Source organism: Anas platyrhynchos, chromosome 1, assembly GCF_047663525.1.
Source record: "Anas platyrhynchos isolate ZD024472 breed Pekin duck chromosome 1, IASCAAS_PekinDuck_T2T, whole genome shotgun sequence".
NCBI classification, from domain to species: Eukaryota; Metazoa; Chordata; class Aves; order Anseriformes; family Anatidae; genus Anas; species Anas platyrhynchos.
The window spans coordinates 109,426,326-109,449,795 of record NC_092587.1 but is presented as its reverse complement, the minus strand read 5'-3'; the positions used below and the strand labels follow the sequence as shown (position 1 = coordinate 109,449,795).

General features: G+C 49.1%; 2 protein-coding genes across 2 annotated transcripts; both read left to right on the top strand.

Annotated features, from left to right (window-relative positions):
* Window positions 1-9,947: 9,947 nt before the first annotated feature.
* LOC139999183 (uncharacterized) lies at window positions 9,948-12,891 on the top strand. Its single transcript, XM_072026249.1, has 2 exons — window positions 9,948-11,596; window positions 12,082-12,891. The coding sequence occupies exons 1-2, from the start codon at window positions 10,949-10,951 to the stop codon at window positions 12,760-12,762; spliced, it is 1,329 nt and encodes a 442-aa protein (XP_071882350.1). The 5' UTR covers window positions 9,948-10,948; the 3' UTR covers window positions 12,763-12,891.
* Window positions 12,892-18,104: 5,213 nt separating this feature from the next.
* On the top strand, window positions 18,105-21,077 carry LOC139999180 (uncharacterized). The gene is made up of 2 exons (XM_072026245.1): window positions 18,105-19,782; window positions 20,268-21,077. Exons 1-2 carry the CDS (start codon window positions 19,135-19,137, stop codon window positions 20,946-20,948), a joined length of 1,329 nt encoding a protein of 442 aa, XP_071882346.1. The 5' UTR covers window positions 18,105-19,134; the 3' UTR covers window positions 20,949-21,077.
* Window positions 21,078-23,470: the final 2,393 nt, after the last annotated feature.

Below are 23,470 nucleotides of genomic sequence, written 5' to 3'. Positions count from 1 at the left end.
GATGTTAGTTACACTCACAGTTATACCAAATACTTTTCTATTCCTTATTTTTCCAATTGCTTATGTTCCCACTGCTGAATAAGTAAACAGCAATTAAGCCCTTTAACAGTCTGTCCTTTGTATGAACTTCCCAAGACATTGTTAAATCTTACCATCCCAGAGTTTGACAAACATGTGCCTACAGATAAGCTGGGGATTTCCATGTGTACAGTAATAGATTTTGGCTGATGAAAGGACAGCCAACTGCCAATGGCCAACCCTCTGACCTTTGGATGGTCCTTTAGCATGGCAATATCTGTGCAGAATATAAATGGTGTATATGAATAGCTAAAAAAAGATCAAGGCCAACTCAAAGTCATGCTTAGGCACTGAGTCCCAAGTAACTCCTGATTATAACAGAAGAGATGCTTCAGTGACAGTGTAATACAAATTAATATATGTGTGTACATATTCATAATAATGCACATACATTTAGCACATACATATATATTCTAGCTTTAGTGGTATTCTGAATTAAAAAATTAAAAAAAAAAAAGGAACCAGTACAAGCTTCATTGAAGGCATTGTACCAACAAGGCAGTTCCTGAAATAACTGAAGATAAAGTAAAGCAGCACTGCCACAGAAAGACTCTGCCTTGTCTCCCTTCAGATCTCCTCATGCCAGCCCAAGATTTTGCACACACATGTAAGTGAGTAGGAAAACTGAAAGCTGACCAAGTTTGATTGGGGTTAGTTTTAGTGCAGATCAGTTCTCACTTGCTTCACTGCCTAGGTGATCAAAAATTAGGCAAGAGAGGATTTGAGTGGAGGAGAAGGGGAATGCAGAGGTGAAAGAAGCAGACAGACTTGGGACTGCATTTTGGCCACTGTCCTTCCAAAGAATGGGCCTGGAGTGTGCAATCATTGACCAGCAGTGACTTCCTTTAGGAACCTGAAATATTAGGAATGGAAAGAAACACTGAATAAATGCTCTTCTCCAAACAAAAGCAGCACTTAGGAAAATGCCTAAACTGAAGTTAACTGGACTGCTGAAGTGGTAAGTAAGAAAAGAGGTTTTCACCTCCAGGTTGCTTACTTAATTCAAGAGCTGATCTAATAAGAAGCACCATGCAATGGTGCAACTGTGGGCCTGCATGAGCTGACTTTGCTTTTTGCTGTAGTTCCAACATGACACGAGCTACACTTCCTGTATATAATCATAAAATAATCACCCAATAGCCTGAGTTGGAAGCGACCCACCAGAATCATCAAGTCCAATTCTTGGCTCCACACAGGACCACCCAAAATTTAGACCATGTGTCTGAGAGCATTGTCCAAACGCTTCTTGTACTCTGTAGGCTCAGTGCTGTGACCGCTGCCCTGGGGAGCCTGTCCCAGTGCCCAAGCACCCTCTGGGTGCAGAAGCTTTCCCTAACCCCCAGCCTGACCCTGGCCTGCCCCAGCTCCATGCCGTGCCCTCAGGTCCTGTCGCTGTCCCCAGAGAGCAGAGCTCAGCGCCTGCCCCTCCGCTCCCCTCCTGAGGGAGCTGCAGGCTGCCATGAGGCCTCCCCTCAGCCTGCTCTGCTGGGGGCTGAGCAAACCAGGGGAGCTCAGCCGCTCCTCACACGTTTTGCCCTCTAGACCTTTTATTTACCATTTCCCTAGCTTCCTTTGGACACTCGCTAACAGCTCTATGTACTTCTTATTTTGTGGCACCCAAAACTGCACACAGTGCTTGAGGTGAAGCCACATCAGTGCAGAGCAGAGCAGAGCAGAGCAGGACAATCCTTTCCCTCAGCTGGCTAGGAATGCCGTGCCTGATGCAGCCCAGGGTATGGGTGGCCCTCCTGGCCGCAGGGTACGCTGTTGATACCTATTCAACTTGCCACTGACCACAGTGCCCAGATCCCTTGCTGCAGGGCTGCTCATCCCCCACTCTGTATGCATAGGCAATGTTGCCCCAACCTACATGTAGGTGAAGAATCTGTCGCTTGTCCCTGTTAAACTTCATACGTCAGTGATTGCCTGGCACTCGGACTTGTCAAGATCTCGCCACAAGGCCTGTCTATACACAAGGGAGCTCACATCTCCTCATAGTTAGTATGATTTGCAAACTTAGGATTTATTCCATCCATAGTGCATCCAGACACTACCTCGACATCGAACCTTTCCTTTCCAAAAAGGGGCCCATTTGACCCTGTAGAGAGGGGTGTGATTTAAAAGGCTTGGAGAACGTCACTGGTTTTGTTGAGTTGCTTTCCACACTGCTAAAATATCAAATCAAAGCCTAGGAAGCCAATCAAAGAAACAAGGGCTTGTACATCTACTCTGTTATGTCATCAGCAAAATCTGTATAGGTTTTATTCTGGTTGGACCTGCAGAGCAGCCTCTGGGAGACTGCTGACCTTGAGGAGCATCGCCTGGGTACACAGCTATTCCCTTGCAGAAGCGGTGCTGTGGAAATCACAGAGCATTTTCAAGGAGTGGCAGGAAACTAGGAAGAGATTGCTACATTCTTTAGTTCACATTGCTCGGGCAACTGATTTCCCTCCCCAGCTGGAAAACGTAGAGGGACATCAAGGAGGCCAGAAGGGAGCTATCACACGGGGAAGGGGAAGCAAGGTCTAGGGAAGAAGCCATCCCCTTTCAACACAGCTTTATGTGCTTCTTTGGAGTGGAAACACCCGTGGTACAGCACCAGCAACAAGTGCTGGGCAGCAACATCTGCTCTGGCCGTTCCACTGTGATGTCACTGTGGTGACTGCGGGTGTCACGGTGATGTTCAAGCATCTCCCACCAGAACGCCCAGACAGACCAGCTGGGTCTCACTTGCTGACTGGCAGGACGAAGACTGAGCTGCCCACTGAAATGGCTTCAGGCGGAAGTTTCAGCGAAGATGAGACAAAAGAAATTAAAAGGGAGCCGCTTCCAGCAGAAACTTCACCCGATGCTGCTCCAGACAAGCCGGTTGAATCCTCAGAGTCCCCTTCTGCTGAGCCTCCGGGACAGGATGGAGGAGCAGCTTCTGATGGTGCTGCAGCATCAACGGAGGGAGGAAAGGACTGCCCAGCTTCCACTGATAACCGTGAGAGCAGACGCGGTAGTTCTTCTGAGGAGCGTGCTGTCAAAACCAATGTCTTCTCCTTCCTCAGTTTCCCAACGAAACTGTGGTACCTAGTTGAAGGCGACGAGTTTAAGAGCATTTGCTGGGCTCGCTGTGAAAGCTGTATTGTGATCGATGAGGAAATGTTTAAAGTAGAAGTGCTGGGGAGGACCGGGCCGCAGAAAATTTTTGAGGCTGACAGTGTGAAGAGTTTCATTCGTGAACTTAACCTGTATGGATTCACCAAAATGAAATGGACCTTCCCAAGATCTGCCTCGCTTCCCAAATTCATGGCAGAAGATGCATTTTCTGCTCATAGGAAGGTACATCACTTGCTCCACACATGAACCAACACTCACGATATTCTAGTGGGAGATAGGGGGGGTTAAATAAAGTAGGCCTTGGCAATAGAGGAGGTGAGGACGACAGAAAATGTTCTAAACTTAATGTCTTTCTCAGGCTGGTGTCGAGGTATTTGTCAGGTGGCATTGATGAGTGGTAGAAATGTGGATACACTATATTTGGGTTATACTCAATGAGTTTAAATTAATGGAATGGAAATATAAATAAATTGGGCTATGAGGAGTCTACTCAGTTTAATATAGTTGCAAGATCTCTTGCTGTGCAATATCTGAATTCTTGTTTCAACTGTAGGATGCACATTAGCAGGGTAGTCTTACCTTTACCTCTATGTTAATGCTACGCAGAAGCATCTGTCGAGTCGTGGTACCTGGGTTTCTCAATCAACGATTTTTTATTATTTTTGGGAAATGGTAGCAACTAACTCTCCTCCTTTGCATTTTTTTAGTTACTCCTCTACCACAACCCCAACTTCAAGAGGTATTCTCCCCACCTGCTCATCAACTGCAATCGCCGTGCCGCCCTGAAGAGGAAAGCCCCGGCTGCCCCTGCAACACAGGCGGATCTGGATGCAAAGTGCCCCAGCAGCAGCAGCTCAGGCATCCAGCATGGGCGGGGAGCAGATGCTGGGCAGGAGAAGGACGGGATGGAAAAAGCTGCAGAAGAAGACACGCAGACAGCAGCCCCCCCAGGGTCCCCTCTCCCAAAGCGCCAGGCAAAAGCCCCCCCCCAGGCTAGCGGTGCCCATCCAGGCTCATGCACGGATGCTCCCTCCCTGCCAGGCCCCGCTGCAGAGGCAGCAGGCAGGGACAATCAACAGCCTCCGGCCTCCCCCCAGCTGCCAGCACGCAGCAGCCAGAGCCCACCTGCCTCTCCTACTCCCACACGCTACCACTTTCTGCCTCTCATGGGACCCGCCTTGCCACCTATGCACCGAAACGCGGCAGCTGCGCGCTTTCCCGAGGCTGCCAGACCTCCCTTGCGTCCACTTGCAAGTCCCGGGCTGGCAGCAGCCTCTGCCACGGCCATGCCAAATCCACCCGACTGGCAGCCCTCAGCACCCCCACACTGCCCAACTTGCACCTGCGGCTCAGACAGGACAGCTGCAGGCGATGGGCCGGCACCCTAGCGCAGGACCCACTAGGGATAGCAGGGAGAGCGGCACCCACTTCCAGGTTCAGAGTTGTTCAGAGTTGTTCACAGTTCATAGGCTGATTGTTCTGAAAATAGTTGTTTGCATAATAAACCTTTTACAGTTCTCCTGTGTCCATTTATTATTATTATATACATTTTTATGGTGTAACCTCAGATTGAGTTTGCTTTTCTTTCCTCAGAAGGAAGGACAAGCAACTGTTCTGACATCAGTGTGATGGTTTTCTGTAACAGTCAAGCTCTAGGTACTTAGCTGTAGAGAGTAAAAGACTGGGCATGCTGCATGCACCGAGGATGCTCTTCCTAATGATGGCTTCTGAGGGCAAGTTGAGAAAGTCTAATTAAATAACAGCATTTTAATTAGAGAAGACTCAGAAAGGGAATGTCACCTTCATAGTAGGATGAATGCTTACAAGGGAAAGGCCCTACATTGCCAGGCAGTAACAACCTGTGCTTAAATTTCTGAGCTAACATTCATGAAGGTGCTGAGAAATCAAGTGCTTTGGAGAGGCATCCCTGAAAAGCAAGAGAGCAGAGTCCAGAACTGATGAAAAGATATGTATTTAAAATATTGATATTTCTAGAAATGTTGGAGCACTCGGTGGATAAGGAACTGGCTGGATGGTTGCACTTGAAGAATTGCAGTCAATGTCCAAGTGCAGAACAGTCATGAGCGGTGTTCCTCAGGGACCAGTCTTGGGACCACTGCTTTTTCATGTCTTTGTTAGTGTCATGGGCAGTGGGATCAAGTGCACCCGCAGCAAGTTTGCCAGTGAGCCCAAGCTGAGTGGTGCGGTCGACATGCTGGAGGGAAGGGATGCCATTTAGAGGGACCTGGCTCAAGAGGTGCACCTGTGAGAACCTGATGGAGTTCAACAAGACCAAGTGCAAGGCCCTGCGCCTGGGCCCTGGGTGAAGAAGGGATTGAGAGCAGCCCTGAGGAGAAGGCCCTGGGGCTGCTGGTTTGATGAGAAGCTCAGCATGAGCCAGCAGTGTGGGTTTGAGGCACAGAAAGGCAGCTGTATCCTGGGCTGCATCAAAAGCAGAGTGGGCAGCAGGGTGAGGGAGATGATTGTCTCCCTCTTCTCTGCTCTTGTGAGATTCCACCTGGAGCCCTGTGCTCAGCTCTGGGGCACCCAGCACAAGAAGGACACCGAAGTATGACAATGAGTCCAGAGGAGGGCCCCGAGGATGGATGGACGAAGGGGCTGGAGCACCTCTCCTGTGAAAACACGCTGAGGCAGCTGAGGTTGTTCAGCCTGAAGAACAGAAGGCTCTGGGGAGACCTTACAGTGACCTTACAGTGCCTAAAGGGGGCCTGCAGGAAAGCTGGGGAGGGACTCTGTCAGGGAGTGCAGTGACAGAACTTTCTTGGGTAATGGTTTTAAAATAAAAGAGGGTACAATTAGATTAGATATTAGGAGGAAATTCTTTACCCTGAGGGCAGTGAGGCACTGGCACAGGCTGCCCAGAGAAGCTGTGGGTGCCCCATCCCTGGAGGTGCTCAAGGCCAGGCTGGATGGGGCTTTGGGCAGCCTGGTCTGCTGGGCGGTTGTGGTGTAAATGCCTGAAGTAACTAGGAAAATAAAACTAACATTCACACTTTTAAGGAAAAGGTACAGCATTGAAGAGGCTTTCAGGGTAGGGCATAACTGCATTACCTGAGCATTCCCTAGGCTCCCAACCTTAGATGCTATCGCGCTGGGGAAACTTGGTGTGCTAGCTCTAAGGAACACCACGGAGCGTGGAGTGGAGTGGAGACACCACGGCTAGGCTCTGTAATCAGGTGGGGCCTCAATTGTTCTTGTGCACAAAGCTGCACTTTTTGCCACCCTAAGCCAAAGACCTGTCATCTTTTGACAAATGCTGTACCCTAGTGTACTTTTTGCTCATTATAATATCATTATAATACCAAAACACACCTCCATCCCAAAAGCTACCCGCCTCCAAGGTGCGACCACCCCTCACTGAGCATGCGCCCTGAATTTCTCGGAGCCTATTACTTTAAACGGAGACGGGAAAACTTTACACCAATCATAACTAAGATATGCTTGACTAGAGCCACTCAAGCTCCACCTAAAAGATAGAAAATAATATAAATTGGCCCGAGAGAGCGGGGATGTTAGGGAAGATACCATCGTCAGGGGAGATACCATCCCGAGGACATACAACATCCTTAGGACCTCCTGACTCCTGGGATCAGTCGACGGGCTGAGCCTCTCTTCCCCCCCCATTGGGACGCCTTTGGGTGAGATCTGAATATTTGCTTATAAATCTCTATATAGAGTCTTTGATCCTTTCAACGCGTTTATTTCTAGGCTGTGCACCTATAACACCTGTAACACCTGTAACACCTGTAACATCTATACCATCTATAACATCTGTAACACCTATAACATCTATAACATCTGTAACGCCTATAACACCTATAACACCTGTCACATCTGTAACACCTATAACACCTGTGTATTTCATGCATACTAGCTTGCTTTTGCAGACAGTCACTATCGCCGGCAATCCAAAAGAACCTGATTATCTGTTGCTGTAATAAACCATACTTGATTGCATTGTGATAGCTCTCATTAATGCAACTAGGGTGAGGGTGGTTATCCGTGATAGTTCAGTGTTCTGAATCTAACCAGACCCCCAGACGGTTAATGCATTTTTGGTGAATGTCTGAACGGACCCCCAGGTGGTTAATACGTTTTTGGTGAATGTCTGAGCGGACCCCCAGGCGGTTATTACATTTTTGGTGAATGTCCGAACGGACCCCCAGTTTTGGTGAATGTCCGACTGGTTCAGTATTCTGAATCCAACCGGGCCCGTAACGGTTAATCAGCTACACCCCTTTAACGCGACAGAGGTGTCCCTGCCCATGGCAGGGTGGGCTTTGTTCATCGTTATAAAAGAACTGGTATTGTTGTGGCTCATTTGGAAGTCATAACATTTATTTGTAGCAGGAATGGGAAAAGAATTGAAGTTTATCTACTGAATCTTGGTAATGCTTTAATTTAAATGAGTAGAGAATAAAATACAACCTAATTACAAGCTTTTGAAGATTAACACGTAGAGCTTAGTCACTTATGGATATCTAAGGTGGGCAATCTTAAAGGGCTTGATTTTCCACAGTTCTGTGCTTACAGTTTTCTGAGCATCCTTTTTAAGTGTTACCAAACTGGTCACCATCTTCTAGTTGCCATTTAAAGTTTTGACTATTTTCATAACAGTTAAAAGATTGATTTTGTCACTAAACCTTAAAAGGTAAGTGCTATGCAGTTGTTTTTTCTTCTCTCCAATCTGAAACTGACCTGAAGAAGTTCATCTCCATTGCATTAGGGAAGATCAGAATAGAACTTGATGATTCCTGTAGTTTTAAGAGATGCACATTTAGAAAAATCGGATTCACTAACACTTTGTTAGCCTAGAAAATGGCATTATTTTGAGATTAGCTTTTGCAGGTTTGCACTCTAGTGCAAACAAGGTTTTCACAACTAGGAAATTGTTCCCTGACAAAACGGGGTATGACAATTTGAAGATGTGTAAAGACTTCCAGAAATTGCTTTGGAATGGGTATCAGCGATTCAAGGTAAAGCAAGCCACTGAAGGCATTGCGCTTTATTTGAAGTCCATAACACTAGAACGATTTTATCTCCAACCCTCTCCAGAATAGGGGCAGGGCATGACAGGGGAAGGATGCCTTGGTTAGCAGAACTGAAACTGGATTTCATGCACTCGAACAAAACCCTGTTCAGGGAGAACAAAGGACAAACATTGTTGTCTCTTTGCCTAACAGCAAGTGGTCAAGGCAAGAGCAGAGGTGCCACAGGAGGATCAACCGGCGACAGGGGGCAATCTCTCCTGCACCAGGCTAGACAGAGCTCTTGGCGTCAGGTGCTGGAACCCAACCTTCTTCAAGGCATGGGGGGAGAAAAGCCTTTGCCCACCAGCATGCGGGTGCAGATCTGCAGACATCTGAGGTGGAAGCAGTGGTGGCAGGCATGCCTGGCCATGTGCCTGACAAACTGCATCTCTGCTGCAGCACAACTCTTTGGTGGTGCCGTGCTGCTGCTGAAGCTGGCTGCAGCCTACTTGATGCTCAGGGAGGTGTCTGAGTCATCTAGCTGCACACCAAGCATCCTTTTGATGTAGTGCTCTTGGAGGCACCGGTCAGCCTGAGCCTGCGGGAGCAGCAGGAGCGCAGCACCGTCAGGCAGCAGTGGCAGGACTGTGGCAGAAGCTCCCAGGCTGCTTTCAGTGAGATCTGGAACCAGCGGGTGCTTTCCTCCACTTTCAGGTAGGAGCCGGAGCTGCTGCTTTCAGGTAGTAGCAGGGGAAGCAAGGTCTAGGGAAGAAGCGATCCCCTTGAAACACAGCTTTATGTGCTTCTTTGGAGTGGAAACACCCGTGGTACAGCACCAGCAACAAGTGCTGGGCAGCAACATCTGCTCTGGCTGCCTTTTTGGCCACTGTCCTTCCAAAGAATGGGCCTGGAGTGTGCAATCATTGACCAGCAGTGACTTCCTTTAGGAACCTGAAATATTAGGAATGGAAAGAAACACTGAATAAATGTTCTTCTCCAAACAAAAGCAGCACTTAGGAAAATGCCTAAACTGAAGTTAACTGGACTGCTGAAGTGGTAAGTAAGAAAAGAGGTTTTCACCTCCAGGTTGCTTACTTAATTCAAGAGCTGATCTAATAAGAAGCACCATGCAATGGTGCAACTGTGGGCCTGCATGAGCTGACTTTGCTTTTTGCTGTAGTTCCAACATGACACGAGCTACACTTCCTGTATATAATCATAAAATAATCACCCAATAGCCTGAGTTGGAAGCGACCCACCAGAATCATCAAGTCCAATTCTTGGCTCCACACAGGACCACCCAAAATTTAGACCATGTGTCTGAGAGCATTGTCCAAACGCTTCTTGTACTCTGTAGGCTCAGTGCTGTGACCGCTGCCCTGGGGAGCCTGTCCCAGCACCCTCTGGGTGCAGAAGCTTTCCCTAACCCCCAGCCTGACCCTGGCCTGCCCCAGCTCCATGCCGTGCCCTCAGGTCCTGTCGCTGTCCCCAGAGAGCAGAGCTCAGCGCCTGCCCCTCCGCTCCCCTCCTGAGGGAGCTGCAGGCTGCCATGAGGCCTCCCCTCAGCCTGCTCTGCTGGGGGCTGAGCAAACCAGGGGAGCTCAGCCGCTCCTCACACGTTTTGCCCTCTAGACCTTTTATTTACCATTTCCCTAGCTTCCTTTGGACACTCTCTAACAGCTCTATGTACTTCTTATTTTGTGGCACCCAAAACTGCACACAGTGCTTGAGGTGAAGCCACATCAGTGCAGAGCAGAGCAGAGCAGAGCAGAGCAGGACAATCCTTTCCCTCAGCTGGCTAGGAATGCCGTGCCTGATGCAGCCCAGGGTATGGGTGGCCCTCCTGGCCGCAGGGTACGCTGTTGATACCTATTCAACTTGCCACTGACCACAGTGCCCAGATCCCTTGCTGCAGGGCTGCTCATCCCCCACTCTGTATGCATAGGCAATGTTGCCCCAACCTACATGTAGGTGAAGAATCTGTCGCTTGTCCCTGTTAAACTTCATACGTCAGTGATTGCCTGGCACTCGGACTTGTCAAGATCTCGCCACAAGGCCTGTCTATACACAAGGGAGCTCACATCTCCTCATAGTTAGTATGATTTGCAAACTTAGGATTTATTCCATCCATAGTGCATCCAGACACTACCTCGACATCGAACCTTTCCTTTCCAAAAAGGGGCCCATTTGACCCTGTAGAGAGGGGTGTGATTTAAAAGGCTTGGAGAACGTCACTGGTTTTGTTGAGTTGCTTTCCACACTGCTAAAATATCAAATCAAAGCATAGGAAGCCAATCAAAGAAACAAGGGCTTGTACATCTACTCTGTTATGTCATCAGCAAAATCTGTATAGGTTTTATTCTGGTTGGACCTGCAGAGCAGCCTCTGGGAGACTGCTGACCTTGAGGAGCATCGCCTGGGTACACAGCTATTCCCTTGCAGAAGCGGTGCTGTGGAAATCACAGAGCATTTTCAAGGAGTGGCAGGAAACTAGGAAGAGATTGCTACATTCTTTAGTTCACATTGCTCGGGCAACTGATTTCCCTCCCCAGCTGGAAAACGTAGAGGGACATCAAGGAGGCCAGAAGGGAGCTATCACACGGGGAAGGGGAAGCAAGGTCTAGGGAAGAAGCCATCCCCTTTCAACACAGCTTTATGTGCTTCTTTGGAGTGGAAACACCCGTGGTACAGCACCAGCAACAAGTGCTGGGCAGCAACATCTGCTCTGGCCGTTCCACTGTGATGTCACTGTGGTGACTGCGGGTGTCACGGTGATGTTCAAGCATCTCCCACCAGAACGCCCAGACAGACCAGCTGGGTCTCACTTGCTGACTGGCAGGACGAAGACTGAGCTGCCCACTGAAATGGCTTCAGGCGGAAGTTTCAGCGAAGATGAGACAAAAGAAATTAAAAGGGAGCCGCTTCCAGCAGAAACTTCACCCGTTGCTGCTCCAGACAAGCCGGTTGAATCCTCAGAGTCCCCTTCTGCTGAGCCTCCGGGACAGGATGGAGGAGCAGCTTCTGATGGTGCTGCAGCATCAACGGAGGGAGGAAAGGATTGCCCAGCTTCCACTGATAACCGTGAGAGCAGACGCGGTAGTTCTTCTGAGGAGCGTGCTGTCAAAACCAATGTCTTCTCCTTCCTCAGTTTCCCAACGAAACTGTGGTACCTAGTTGAAGGCGACGAGTTTAAGAGCATTTGCTGGGCTCGCTGTGAAAGCTGTATTGTGATCGATGAGGAAATGTTTAAAGTAGAAGTGCTGGGGAGGACCGGGCCGCAGAAAATTTTTGAGGCTGACAGTGTGAAGAGTTTCATTCGTGAACTTAACCTGTACGGATTCACCAAAATGAAATGGACCTTCCCAAGATCTGCCTCGCTTCCCAAATTCATGGCAGAAGATGCATTTTCTGCTCATAGGAAGGTACATCACTTGCTCCACACATGAACCAACACTCACGATATTCTAGTGGGAGATAGGGGGGGTTAAATAAAGTAGGCCTTGGCAATAGAGGAGGTGAGGACGACAGTAAATGTTCTAAACTTCATGTCTTTCTCAGGCTGGTGTCGAGGTATTTGTCAGGTGGCATTGATGAGTGGTAGAAATGTGGATACACTATATTTGGGTTATACTCAATGAGTTTAAATTAATGGAATGGAAATATAAATAAATTGGGCTATGAGGAGTCTACTCAGTTTAATATAGTTGCAAGATCTCTTGCTGTGCAATATCTGAATTCTTGTTTCAACTGTCGGATGCACATTAGCAGGGTAGTCTTACCTTTACCTCTATGTTAATGCTACGCAGAAGCATCTGTCGAGTCGTGGTACCTGGGTTTCTCAATCAACGATTTTTTATTATTTTTGGGAAATGGTAGCAACTAACTCTCCTCCTTTGCCTTTTTTTAGTTACTCCTCTACCACAACCCCAACTTCAAGAGGTATTCTCCCCACCTGCTCATCAACTGCAATCGCCGTGCCGCCCTGAAGAGGAAAGCCCCGGCTGCCCCTGCAACACAGGCGGATCTGGATGCAAAGTGCCCCAGCAGCAGCAGCTCAGGCATCCAGCATGGGCGGGGAGCAGATGCTGGGCAGGAGAAGGACGGGATGGAAAAAGCTGCAGAAGAAGACACGCAGACAGCAGCCCCCCCAGGGTCCCCTCTCCCAAAGCGCCAGGCAAAAGCCCCCCCCCAGGCTAGCGGTGCCCATCCAGCCTCATGCACGGATGCTCCCTCCCTGCCAGGCCCCGCTGCAGAGGCAGCAGGCAGGGACAATCAACAGCCTCCGGCCTCCCCCCAGCTGCCAGCACGCAGCAGCCAGAGCCCACCTGCCTCTCCTACTCCCACACGCTACCACTTTCTGCCTCTCATGGGACCCGCCTTGCCACCTATGCACCGAAACGCGGCAGCTGCGCGCTTTCCCGGGGCTGCCAGACCTCCCTTGCGTCCACTTGCAAGTCCCGGGCTGGCAGCAGCCTCTGCCACGGCCATGCCAAATCCACCCGACTGGCAGCCCTCAGCACCCCCACACTGCCCAACTTGCACCTGCGGCTCAGACAGGACAGCTGCAGGCGATGGGCCGGCACCCTAGCGCAGGACCCACTAGGGATAGCAGGGAGAGCGGCACCCACTTCCAGGTTCAGAGTTGTTCAGAGTTGTTCACAGTTCATAGGCTGATTGTTCTGAAAATAGTTGTTTGCATAATAAACCTTTTACAGTTCTCCTGTGTCCATTTATTATTATTATATACATTTTTATGGTGTAACCTCAGATTGAGTTTGCTTTTCTTTCCTCAGAAGGAAGGACAAGCAACTGTTCTGACATCAGTGTGATGGTTTTCTGTAACAGTCAAGCTCTAGGTACTTAGCTGTAGAGAGTAAAAGACTGGGCATGCTGCATGCACCGAGGATGCTCTTCCTAATGATGGCTTCTGAGGGCAAGTTGAGAAAGTCTAATTAAATAACAGCATTTTAATTAGAGAAGACTCAGAAAGGGAATGTCACCTTCATAGTAGGATGAATGCTTACAAGGGAAAGGCCCTACATTGCCAGGCAGTAACAACCTGTGCTTAAATTTCTGAGCTAACATTCATGAAGGTGCTGAGAAATCAAGTGCTTTGGAGAGGCATCCCTGAAAAGCAAGAGAGCAGAGTCCAGAACTGATGAAAAGATATGTATTTAAAATATTGATATTTCTAGAAGTGTTGGAGCACTCGGTGGATAAGGAACTGGCTGGATGGTTGCACTTGAAGAATTGCAGTCAATGTCCAAGTGCAGAACAGTCATGAGCGGTGTTCCTCAGGGACCAGTCTTGGGACCACTGCTTTTTCATGTCTTTGTTAGTGTCATGGGCAGTGGGATCAAGTGCACCCGCAGCAAGTTTGCCAGTGAGCCCAAGCTGAGTGGTGCGGTCGACATGCTGGAGGGAAGGGATGCCATTTAGAGGGACCCGGCTCAAGAGGTGCACCTGTGAGAACCTGATGGAGTTCAACAAGACCAAGTGCAAGGCCCTGCGCCTGGGCCCTGGGTGAAGAATGGATTGAGAGCAGCCCTGAGGAGAAGGCCCTGGGGCTGCTGGTTTGATGAGAAGCTCAGCATGAGCCAGCAGGGTGGGTTTGAGGCACAGAAAGGCAGCTGTATCCTGGGCTGCATCAAAAGCAGAGTGGGCAGCAGGGTGAGGGAGATGATTGTCTCCCTCTTCTCTGCTCTTGTGAGATTCCACCTGGAGCCCTGTGCTCAGCTCTGGGGCCCCCAGCACAAGAAGGACACCGAAGTATGACAATGAGTCCAGAGGAGGGCCCCAAGGATGGATGGACGAAGGGGCTGGAGCACCTCTCCTGTGAAAACACGCTGAGGCAGCTGAGGTTGTTCAGCCTGAAGAACAGAAGGCTCTGGGGAGACCTTACAGTGACCTTACAGTGCCTAAAGGGGGCCTGCAGGAAAGCTGGGGAGGGACTCTGTCAGGGAGTGCAGTGACAGAACTTTCTTGGGTAATGGTTTTAAAATAAAAGAGGGTACAATTAGATTAGATATGAGGAGGAAATTCTTTACCCTGAGGGCAGTGAGGCACTGGCACAGGCTGCCCAGAGAAGCTGTGGGTGCCCCATCCCTGGAGGTGCTCAAGGCCAGGCTGGATGGGGCTTTGGGCAGCCTGGTCTGCTGGGCGGTTGTGGTGTAAATGCCTGAAGTAACTAGGAAAATAAAACTAACATTCACACTTTTAAGGAAAAGGTACAGCATTGAAGAGGCTTTCAGGGTAGGGCATAACTGCATTACCTGAGCATTCCCTAGGCTCCCAACCTTAGATGCTATCGCGCTGGGGAAACTTGGTGTGCTAGCTCTAAGGAACACCACGGAGCGTGGAGTGGAGTGGAGACACCACGGCTAGGCTCTGTAATCAGGTGGGGCCTCAATTGTTCTTGTGCACAAAGCTGCACTTTTTGCCACCCTAAGCCAAAGACCTGTCATCTTTTGACAAATGCTGTACCCTAGTGTACTTTTTGCTCATTATAATATCATTATAATACCAAAACACACCTCCATCCCAAAAGCTACCCGCCTCCAAGGTGCGACCACCCCTCACTGAGCATGCGCCCTGAATTTCTCGGAGCCTATTACTTTAAACGGAGACGGGAAAACTTTACACCAATCATAACTAAGATATGCTTGACTAGAGCCACTCAAGCTCCACCTAAAAGATAGAAAATAATATAAATTGGCCCGAGAGAGCGGGGATGTTAGGGAAGATACCATCGTCAGGGGAGATACCATCCCGAGGACATACAACATCCTTAGGACCTCCTGACTCCTGGGATCAGTCGACGGGCTGAGCCTCTCTTCCCCCCCCATTGGGACGCCTTTGGGTGAGATCTGAATATTTGCTTATAAATCTCTATATAGAGTCTTTGATCCTTTCAACGCGTTTATTTCTAGGCTGTGCACCTATAACACCTGTAACACCTGTAACACCTGTAACATCTATACCATCTATAACATCTGTAACACCTATAACATCTATAACATCTGTAACGCCTATAACACCTATAACACCTGTCACATCTGTAACACCTATAACACCTGTGTATTTCATGCATACTAGCTTGCTTTTGCAGACAGTCACTATCGCCGGCAATCCAAAAGAACCTGATTATCTGTTGCTGTAATAAACCATACTTGATTGCATTGTGATAGCTCTCATTAATGCAACTAGGGTGAGGATGGTTATCCGTGATAGTTCAGTGTTCTGAATCTAACCAGACCCCCAGACGGTTAATGCATTTTTGGTGAATGTCTGAACGGACCCCCAGGTGGTTAATACGTTTTTGGTGAATGTCTGAGCGGACCCCCAGGCGGTTATTACATTTTTGGTGAATGTCCGAACGGACCCCCAGTTTTGGTGAATGTCCGACTGGTTCAGTATTCTGAATCCAACCGGGCCCGTAACGGTTAATCAGCTACACCCCTTTAACGCGACAGAGGTGTCCCTGCCCATGGCAGGGTGGGCTTTGTTCATCGTTATAAAAGAACTGGTATTGTTGTGGCTCATTTGGAAGTCATAACATTTATTTGTAGCAGGAATGGGAAAAGAATTGAAGTTTATCTACTGAATCTTGGTAATGCTTTAATTTAAATGAGTAGAGAATAAAATACAACCTAATTACAAGCTTTTGAAGATTAACACGTAGAGCTTAGTCACTTATGGATATCTAAGGTGGGCAATCTTAAAGGGCTTGATTTTCCACAGTTCTGTGCTTACAGTTTTCTGAGCATCCTTTTTAAGTGTTACCAAACTGGTCACCATCTTCTAGTTGCCATTTAAAGTTTTGACTATTTTCATAACAGTTAAAAGATTGATTTTGTCACTAAACCTTAAAAGGTAAGTGCTATGCAGTTGTTTTTTCTTCTCTCCAATCTGAAACTGACCTGAAGAAGTTCATCTCCATTGCATTAGGGAAGATCAGAATAGAACTTGATGATTCCTGTAGTTTTAAGAGATGCACATTTAGAAAAATCGGATTCACTAACACTTTGTTAGCCTAGAAAATGGCATTATTTTGAGATTAGCTTTTGCAGGTTTGCACTCTAGTGCAAACAAGGTTTTCACAACTAGGAAATTGTTCCCTGACAAAACGGGGTATGACAATTTGAAGATGTGTAAAGACTTCCAGAAATTGCTTTGGAATGGGTATCAGCGATTCAAGGTAAAGCAAGCCACTGAAGGCATTGCGCTTTATTTGAAGTCCATAACACTAGGACGATTTTATCTCCAACCCTCTCCAGAATAGGGGCAGGGCATGACAGGGGAAGGATGCCTTGGTTAGCAGAACTGAAACTGGATTTCATGCACTCGAACAAAACCCTGTTCAGGGAGAACAAAGGACAAACATTGTTGTCTCTTTGCCTAACAGCAAGTGGTCAAGGCAAGAGCAGAGGTGCCACAGGAGGATCAACCGGCGACAGGGGGCAATCTCTCCTGCACCAGGCTAGACAGAGCTCTTGGCGTCAGGTGCTGGAACCCAACCTTCTTCAAGGCATGGGGGGAGAAAAGCCTTTGCCCACCAGCATGCGGGTGCAGATCTGCAGACATCTGAGGTGGAAGCAGTGGTGGCAGGCATGCCTGGCCATGTGCCTGACAAACTGCATCTCTGCTGCAGCACAACTCTTTGGTGGTGCCGTGCTGCTGCTGAAGCTGGCTGCAGCCTACTTGATGCTCAGGGAGGTGTCTGAGTCATCTAGCTGCACACCAAGCATCCTTTTGATGTAGTGCTCTTGGAGGCACCGGTCAGCCTGAGCCTGCGGGAGCAGCAGGAGGGCAGCACCGTCAGGCAGCAGTGGCAGGACTGTGGCAGAAGCTCCCAGGCTGCTTTCAGTGAGATCTGGAACAAGCGGGTGCTTTCCTCCACTTTCAGGTAGGAGCCGGAGCTGCTGCTTTCAGGTAGTAGCAGGGGAAGCAAGGTCTAGGGAAGAAGCGATCCCCTTGAAACACAGCTTTATGTGCTTCTTTGGAGTGGAAACACCCGTGGTACAGCACCAGCAACAAGTGCTGGGCAGCCACATCTGCTCTGGCTGCCTTTTTGGCCACTGTCCTTCAAAATCATGGGCCTGGAGTGTGCAATCATTGACCAGCAGTGACTTCCTTTAGGAACCTGAAATATTAGGAATGGAAAGAAACACTGAATAAATGTTCTTCTCCAAACAAAAGCAGCACTTAGGAAAATGCCTAAACTGAAGTTAACTGGACTGCTGAAGTGGTAAGTAAGAAAAGAGGTTTTCACCTCCAGGTTGCTTACTTAATTCAAGAGCTGATCTAATAAGAAGCACCATGCAATGGTGCAACTGTGGGCCTGCATGAGCTGACTTTGCTTTTTGCTGTAGTTCCAACATGACACGAGCTACACTTCCTGTATATAATCATAAAATAATCACCCAATAGCCTGAGTTGGAAGCGACCCACCAGAATCATCAAGTCCAATTCTTGGCTCCACACAGGACCACCCAAAATTTAGACCATGTGTCTGAGAGCATTGTCCAAACGCTTCTTGTACTCTGTAGGCTCAGTGCTGTGACCGCTGCCCTGGGGAGCCTGTCCCAGCACCCTCTGGGTGCAGAAGCTTTCCCTAACCCCCAGCCTGACCCTGGCCTGCCCCAGCTCCATGCCGTGCCCTCAGGTCCTGTCGCTGTCCCCAGAGAGCAGAGCTCAGCGCCTGCCCCTCCGCTCCCCTCCTGAGGGAGCTGCAGGCTGCCATGAGGCCTCCCCTCAGCCTGCTCTGCTGGGGGCTGAGCAAACCAGGGGAGCTCAGCCGCTCCTCACACGTTTTGCCCTCTAGACCTTTTATTTACCATTTCCCTAGCTTCCTTTGGACACTCTCTAACAGCTCTATGTACTTCTTATTTTGTGGCACCCAAAACTGCACACAGTGCTTGAGGTGAAGCCACATCAGTGCAGAGCAGAGCAGAGCAGAGCAGGACAATCCTTTCCCTCAGCTGGCTAGGAATGCCGTGCCTGATGCAGCCCAGGGTATGGGTGGCCCTCCTGGCCGCAGGGTACGCTGTTGATACCTATTCAACTTGCCACTGACCACAGTGCCCAGATCCCTTGCTGCAGGGCTGCTCATCCCCCACTCTGTATGCATAGGCAATGTTGCCCCAACCTACATGTAGGTGAAGAATCTGTCGCTTGTCCCTGTTAAACTTCATACGTCAGTGATTGCCTGGCACTCGGACTTGTCAAGATCTCGCCACAAGGCCTGTCTATACACAAGGGAGCTCACATCTCCTCATAGTTAGTATGATTTGCAAACTTAGGATTTATTCCATCCATAGTGCATCCAGACACTACCTCGACATCGAACCTTTCCTTTCCAAAAAGGGGCCCATTTGACCCTGTAGAGAGGGGTGTGATTTAAAAGGCTTGGAGAACGTCACTGGTTTTGTTGAGTTGCTTTCCACACTGCTAAAATATCAAATCAAAGCATAGGAAGCCAATCAAAGAAACAAGGGCTTGTACATCTACTCTGTTATGTCATCAGCAAAATCTGTATAGGTTTTATTCTGGTTGGACCTGCAGAGCAGCCTCTGGGAGACTGCTGACCTTGAGGAGCATCGCCTGGGTACACAGCTATTCCCTTGCAGAAGCGGTGCTGTGGAAATCACAGAGCATTTTCAAGGAGTGGCAGGAAACTAGGAAGAGATTGCTACATTCTTTAGTTCACATTGCTCGGGCAACTGATTTCCCTCCCCAGCTGGAAAACGTAGAGGGACATCAAGGAGGCCAGAAGGGAGCTATCACACGGGGAAGGGGAAGCAAGGTCTAGGGAAGAAGCCATCCCCTTTCAACACAGCTTTATGTGCTTCTTTGGAGTGGAAACACCCGTGGTACAGCACCAGCAACAAGTGCTGGGCAGCAACATCTGCTCTGGCCGTTCCACTGTGATGTCACTGTGGTGACTGCGGGTGTCACGGTGATGTTCAAGCATCTCCCACCAGAACGCCCAGACAGACCAGCTGGGTCTCACTTGCTGACTGGCAGGACGAAGACTGAGCTGCCCACTGAAATGGCTTCAGGCGGAAGTTTCAGCGAAGATGAGACAAAAGAAATTAAAAGGGAGCCGCTTCCAGCAGAAACTTCACCCGATGCTGCTCCAGACAAGCTGGTTGAATCCTCAGAGTCCCCTTCTGCTGAGCCTCCGGGACAGGATGGAGGAGCAGCTTCTGATGGTGCTGCAGCATCAACGGAGGGAGGAAAGGATTGCCCAGCTTCCACTGATAACCGTGAGAGCAGACGCGGTAGTTCTTCTGAGGAGCGTGCTGTCAAAACCAATGTCTTCTCCTTCCTCAGTTTCCCAACGAAACTGTGGTACCTAGTTGAAGGCGACGAGTTTAAGAGCATTTGCTGGGCTCGCTGTGAAAGCTGTATTGTGATCGATGAGGAAATGTTTAAAGTAGAAGTGCTGGGGAGGACCGGGCCGCAGAAAATTTTTGAGGCTGACAGTGTGAAGAGTTTCATTCGTGAACTTAACCTGTACGGATTCACCAAAATGAAATGGACCTTCCCAAGATCTGCCTCGCTTCCCAAATTCATGGCAGAAGATGCATTTTCTGCTCATAGGAAGGTACATCACTTGCTCCACACATGAACCAACACTCACGATATTCTAGTGGGAGATAGGGGGGGTTAAATAAAGTAGGCCTTGGCAATAGAGGAGGTGAGGACGACAGTAAATGTTCTAAACTTCATGTCTTTCTCAGGCTGGTGTCGAGGTATTTGTCAGGTGGCATTGATGAGTGGTAGAAATGTGGATACACTATATTTGGGTTATACTCAATGAGTTTAAATTAATGGAATGGAAATATAAATAAATTGGGCTATGAGGAGTCTACTCAGTTTAATATAGTTGCAAGATCTCTTGCTGTGCAATATCTGAATTCTTGTTTCAACTGTCGGATGCACATTAGCAGGGTAGTCTTACCTTTACCTCTATGTTAATGCTACGCAGAAGCATCTGTCGAGTCGTGGTACCTGGGTTTCTCAATCAACGATTTTTTATTATTTTTGGGAAATGGTAGCAACTAACTCTCCTCCTTTGCATTTTTTTAGTTACTCCTCTACCACAACCCCAACTTCAAGAGGTATTCTCCCCACCTGCTCATCAACTGCAATCGCCGTGCCGCCCTGAAGAGGAAAGCCCCGGCTGCCCCTGCAACACAGGCGGATCTGGATGCAAAGTGCCCCAGCAGCAGCAGCTCAGGCATCCAGCATGGGCGGGGAGCAGATGCTGGGCAGGAGAAGGACGGGATGGAAAAAGCTGCAGAAGAAGACACGCAGACAGCAGCCCCCCCAGGGTCCCCTCTCCCAAAGCGCCAGGCAAAAGCCCCCCCCCAGGCTAGCGGTGCCCATCCAGCCTCATGCACGGATGCTCCCTCCCTGCCAGGCCCCGCTGCAGAGGCAGCAGGCAGGGACAATCAACAGCCTCCGGCCTCCCCCCAGCTGCCAGCACGCAGCAGCCAGAGCCCACCTGCCTCTCCTACTCCCACACGCTACCACTTTCTGCCTCTCATGGGACCCGCCTTGCCACCTATGCACCGAAACGCGGCAGCTGCGCGCTTTCCCGGGGCTGCCAGACCTCCCTTGCGTCCACTTGCAAGTCCCGGGCTGGCAGCAGCCTCTGCCACGGCCATGCCAAATCCACCCGACTGGCAGCCCTCAGCACCCCCACACTGCCCAACTTGCACCTGCGGCTCAGACAGGACAGCTGCAGGCGATGGGCCGGCACCCTAGCGCAGGACCCACTAGGGATAGCAGGGAGAGCGGCACCCACTTCCAGGTTCAGAGTTGTTCAGAGTTGTTCACAGTTCATAGGCTGATTGTTCTGAAAATAGTTGTTTGCATAATAAACCTTTTACAGTTCTCCTGTGTCCATTTATTATTATTATATACATTTTTATGGTGTAACCTCAGATTGAGTTTGCTTTTCTTTCCTCAGAAGGAAGGACAAGCAACTGTTCTGACATCAGTGTGATGGTTTTCTGTAACAGTCAAGCTCTAGGTACTTAGCTGTAGAGAGTAAAAGACTGGGCATGCTGCATGCACCGAGGATGCTCTTCCTAATGATGGCTTCTGAGGGCAAGTTGAGAAAGTCTAATTAAATAACAGCATTTTAATTAGAGAAGACTCAGAAAGGGAATGTCACCTTCATAGTAGGATGAATGCTTACAAGGGAAAGGCCCTACATTGCCAGGCAGTAACAACCTGTGCTTAAATTTCTGAGCTAACATTCATGAAGGTGCTGAGAAATCAAGTGCTTTGGAGAGGCATCCCTGAAAAGCAAGAGAGCAGAGTCCAGAACTGATGAAAAGATATGTATTTAAAATATTGATATTTCTAGAAGTGTTGGAGCACTCGGTGGATAAGGAACTGGCTGGATGGTTGCACTTGAAGAATTGCAGTCAATGTCCAAGTGCAGAACAGTCATGAGCGGTGTTCCTCAGGGACCAGTCTTGGGACCACTGCTTTTTCATGTCTTTGTTAGTGTCATGGGCAGTGGGATCAAGTGCACCCGCAGCAAGTTTGCCAGTGAGCCCAAGCTGAGTGGTGCGGTCGACATGCTGGAGGGAAGGGATGCCATTTAGAGGGACCCGGCTCAAGAGGTGCACCTGTGAGAACCTGATGGAGTTCAACAAGACCAAGTGCAAGGCCCTGCGCCTGGGCCCTGGGTGAAGAATGGATTGAGAGCAGCCCTGAGGAGAAGGCCCTGGGGCTGCTGGTTTGATGAGAAGCTCAGCATGAGCCAGCAGGGTGGGTTTGAGGCACAGAAAGGCAGCTGTATCCTGGGCTGCATCAAAAGCAGAGTGGGCAGCAGGGTGAGGGAGATGATTGTCTCCCTCTTCTCTGCTCTTGTGAGATTCCACCTGGAGCCCTGTGCTCAGCTCTGGGGCCCCCAGCACAAGAAGGACACCGAAGTATGACAATGAGTCCAGAGGAGGGCCCCAAGGATGGATGGACGAAGGGGCTGGAGCACCTCTCCTGTGAAAACACGCTGAGGCAGCTGAGGTTGTTCAGCCTGAAGAACAGAAGGCTCTGGGGAGACCTTACAGTGACCTTACAGTGCCTAAAGGGGGCCTGCAGGAAAGCTGGGGAGGGACTCTGTCAGGGAGTGCAGTGACAGAACTTTCTTGGGTAATGGTTTTAAAATAAAAGAGGGTACAATTAGATTAGATATGAGGAGGAAATTCTTTACCGTGAGGGCAGTGAGGCACTGGCACAGGCTGCCCAGAGAAGCTGTGGGTGCCCCATCCCTGGAGGTGCTCAAGGCCAGGCTGGATGGGGCTTTGGGCAGCCTGGTCTGCTGGGCGGTTGTGGTGTAAATGCCTGAAGTAACTAGGAAAATAAAACTAACATTCACACTTTTAAGGAAAAGGTACAGCATTGAAGAGGCTTTCAGGGTAGGGCATAACTGCATTACCTGAGCATTCCCTAGGCTCCCAACCTTAGATGCTATCGCGCTGGGGAAACTTGGTGTGCTAGCTCTAAGGAACACCACGGAGCGTGGAGTGGAGTGGAGACACCACGGCTAGGCTCTGTAATCAGGTGGGGCCTCAATTGTTCTTGTGCACAAAGCTGCACTTTTTGCCACCCTAAGCCAAAGACCTGTCATCTTTTGACAAATGCTGTACCCTAGTGTACTTTTTGCTCATTATAATATCATTATAATACCAAAACACACCTCCATCCCAAAAGCTACCCGCCTCCAAGGTGCGACCACCCCTCACTGAGCATGCGCCCTGAATTTCTCGGAGCCTATTACTTTAAACGGAGACGGGAAAACTTTACACCAATCATAACTAAGATATGCTTGACTAGAGCCACTCAAGCTCCACCTAAAAGATAGAAAATAATATAAATTGGCCCGAGAGAGCGGGGATGTTAGGGAAGATACCATCGTCAGGGGAGATACCATCCCGAGGACATACAACATCCTTAGGACCTCCTGACTCCTGGGATCAGTCGACGGGCTGAGCCTCTCTTCCCCCCCCATTGGGACGCCTTTGGGTGAGATCTGAATATTTGCTTATAAATCTCTATATAGAGTCTTTGATCCTTTCAACGCGTTTATTTCTAGGCTGTGCACCTATAACACCTATAACACCTGTAACACCTGTAACATCTATACCATCTATAACATCTGTAACACCTATAACATCTATAACATCTGTAACGCCTATAACACCTATAACACCTGTCACATCTGTAACACCTATAACACCTGTGTATTTCATGCATACTAGCTTGCTTTTGCAGAC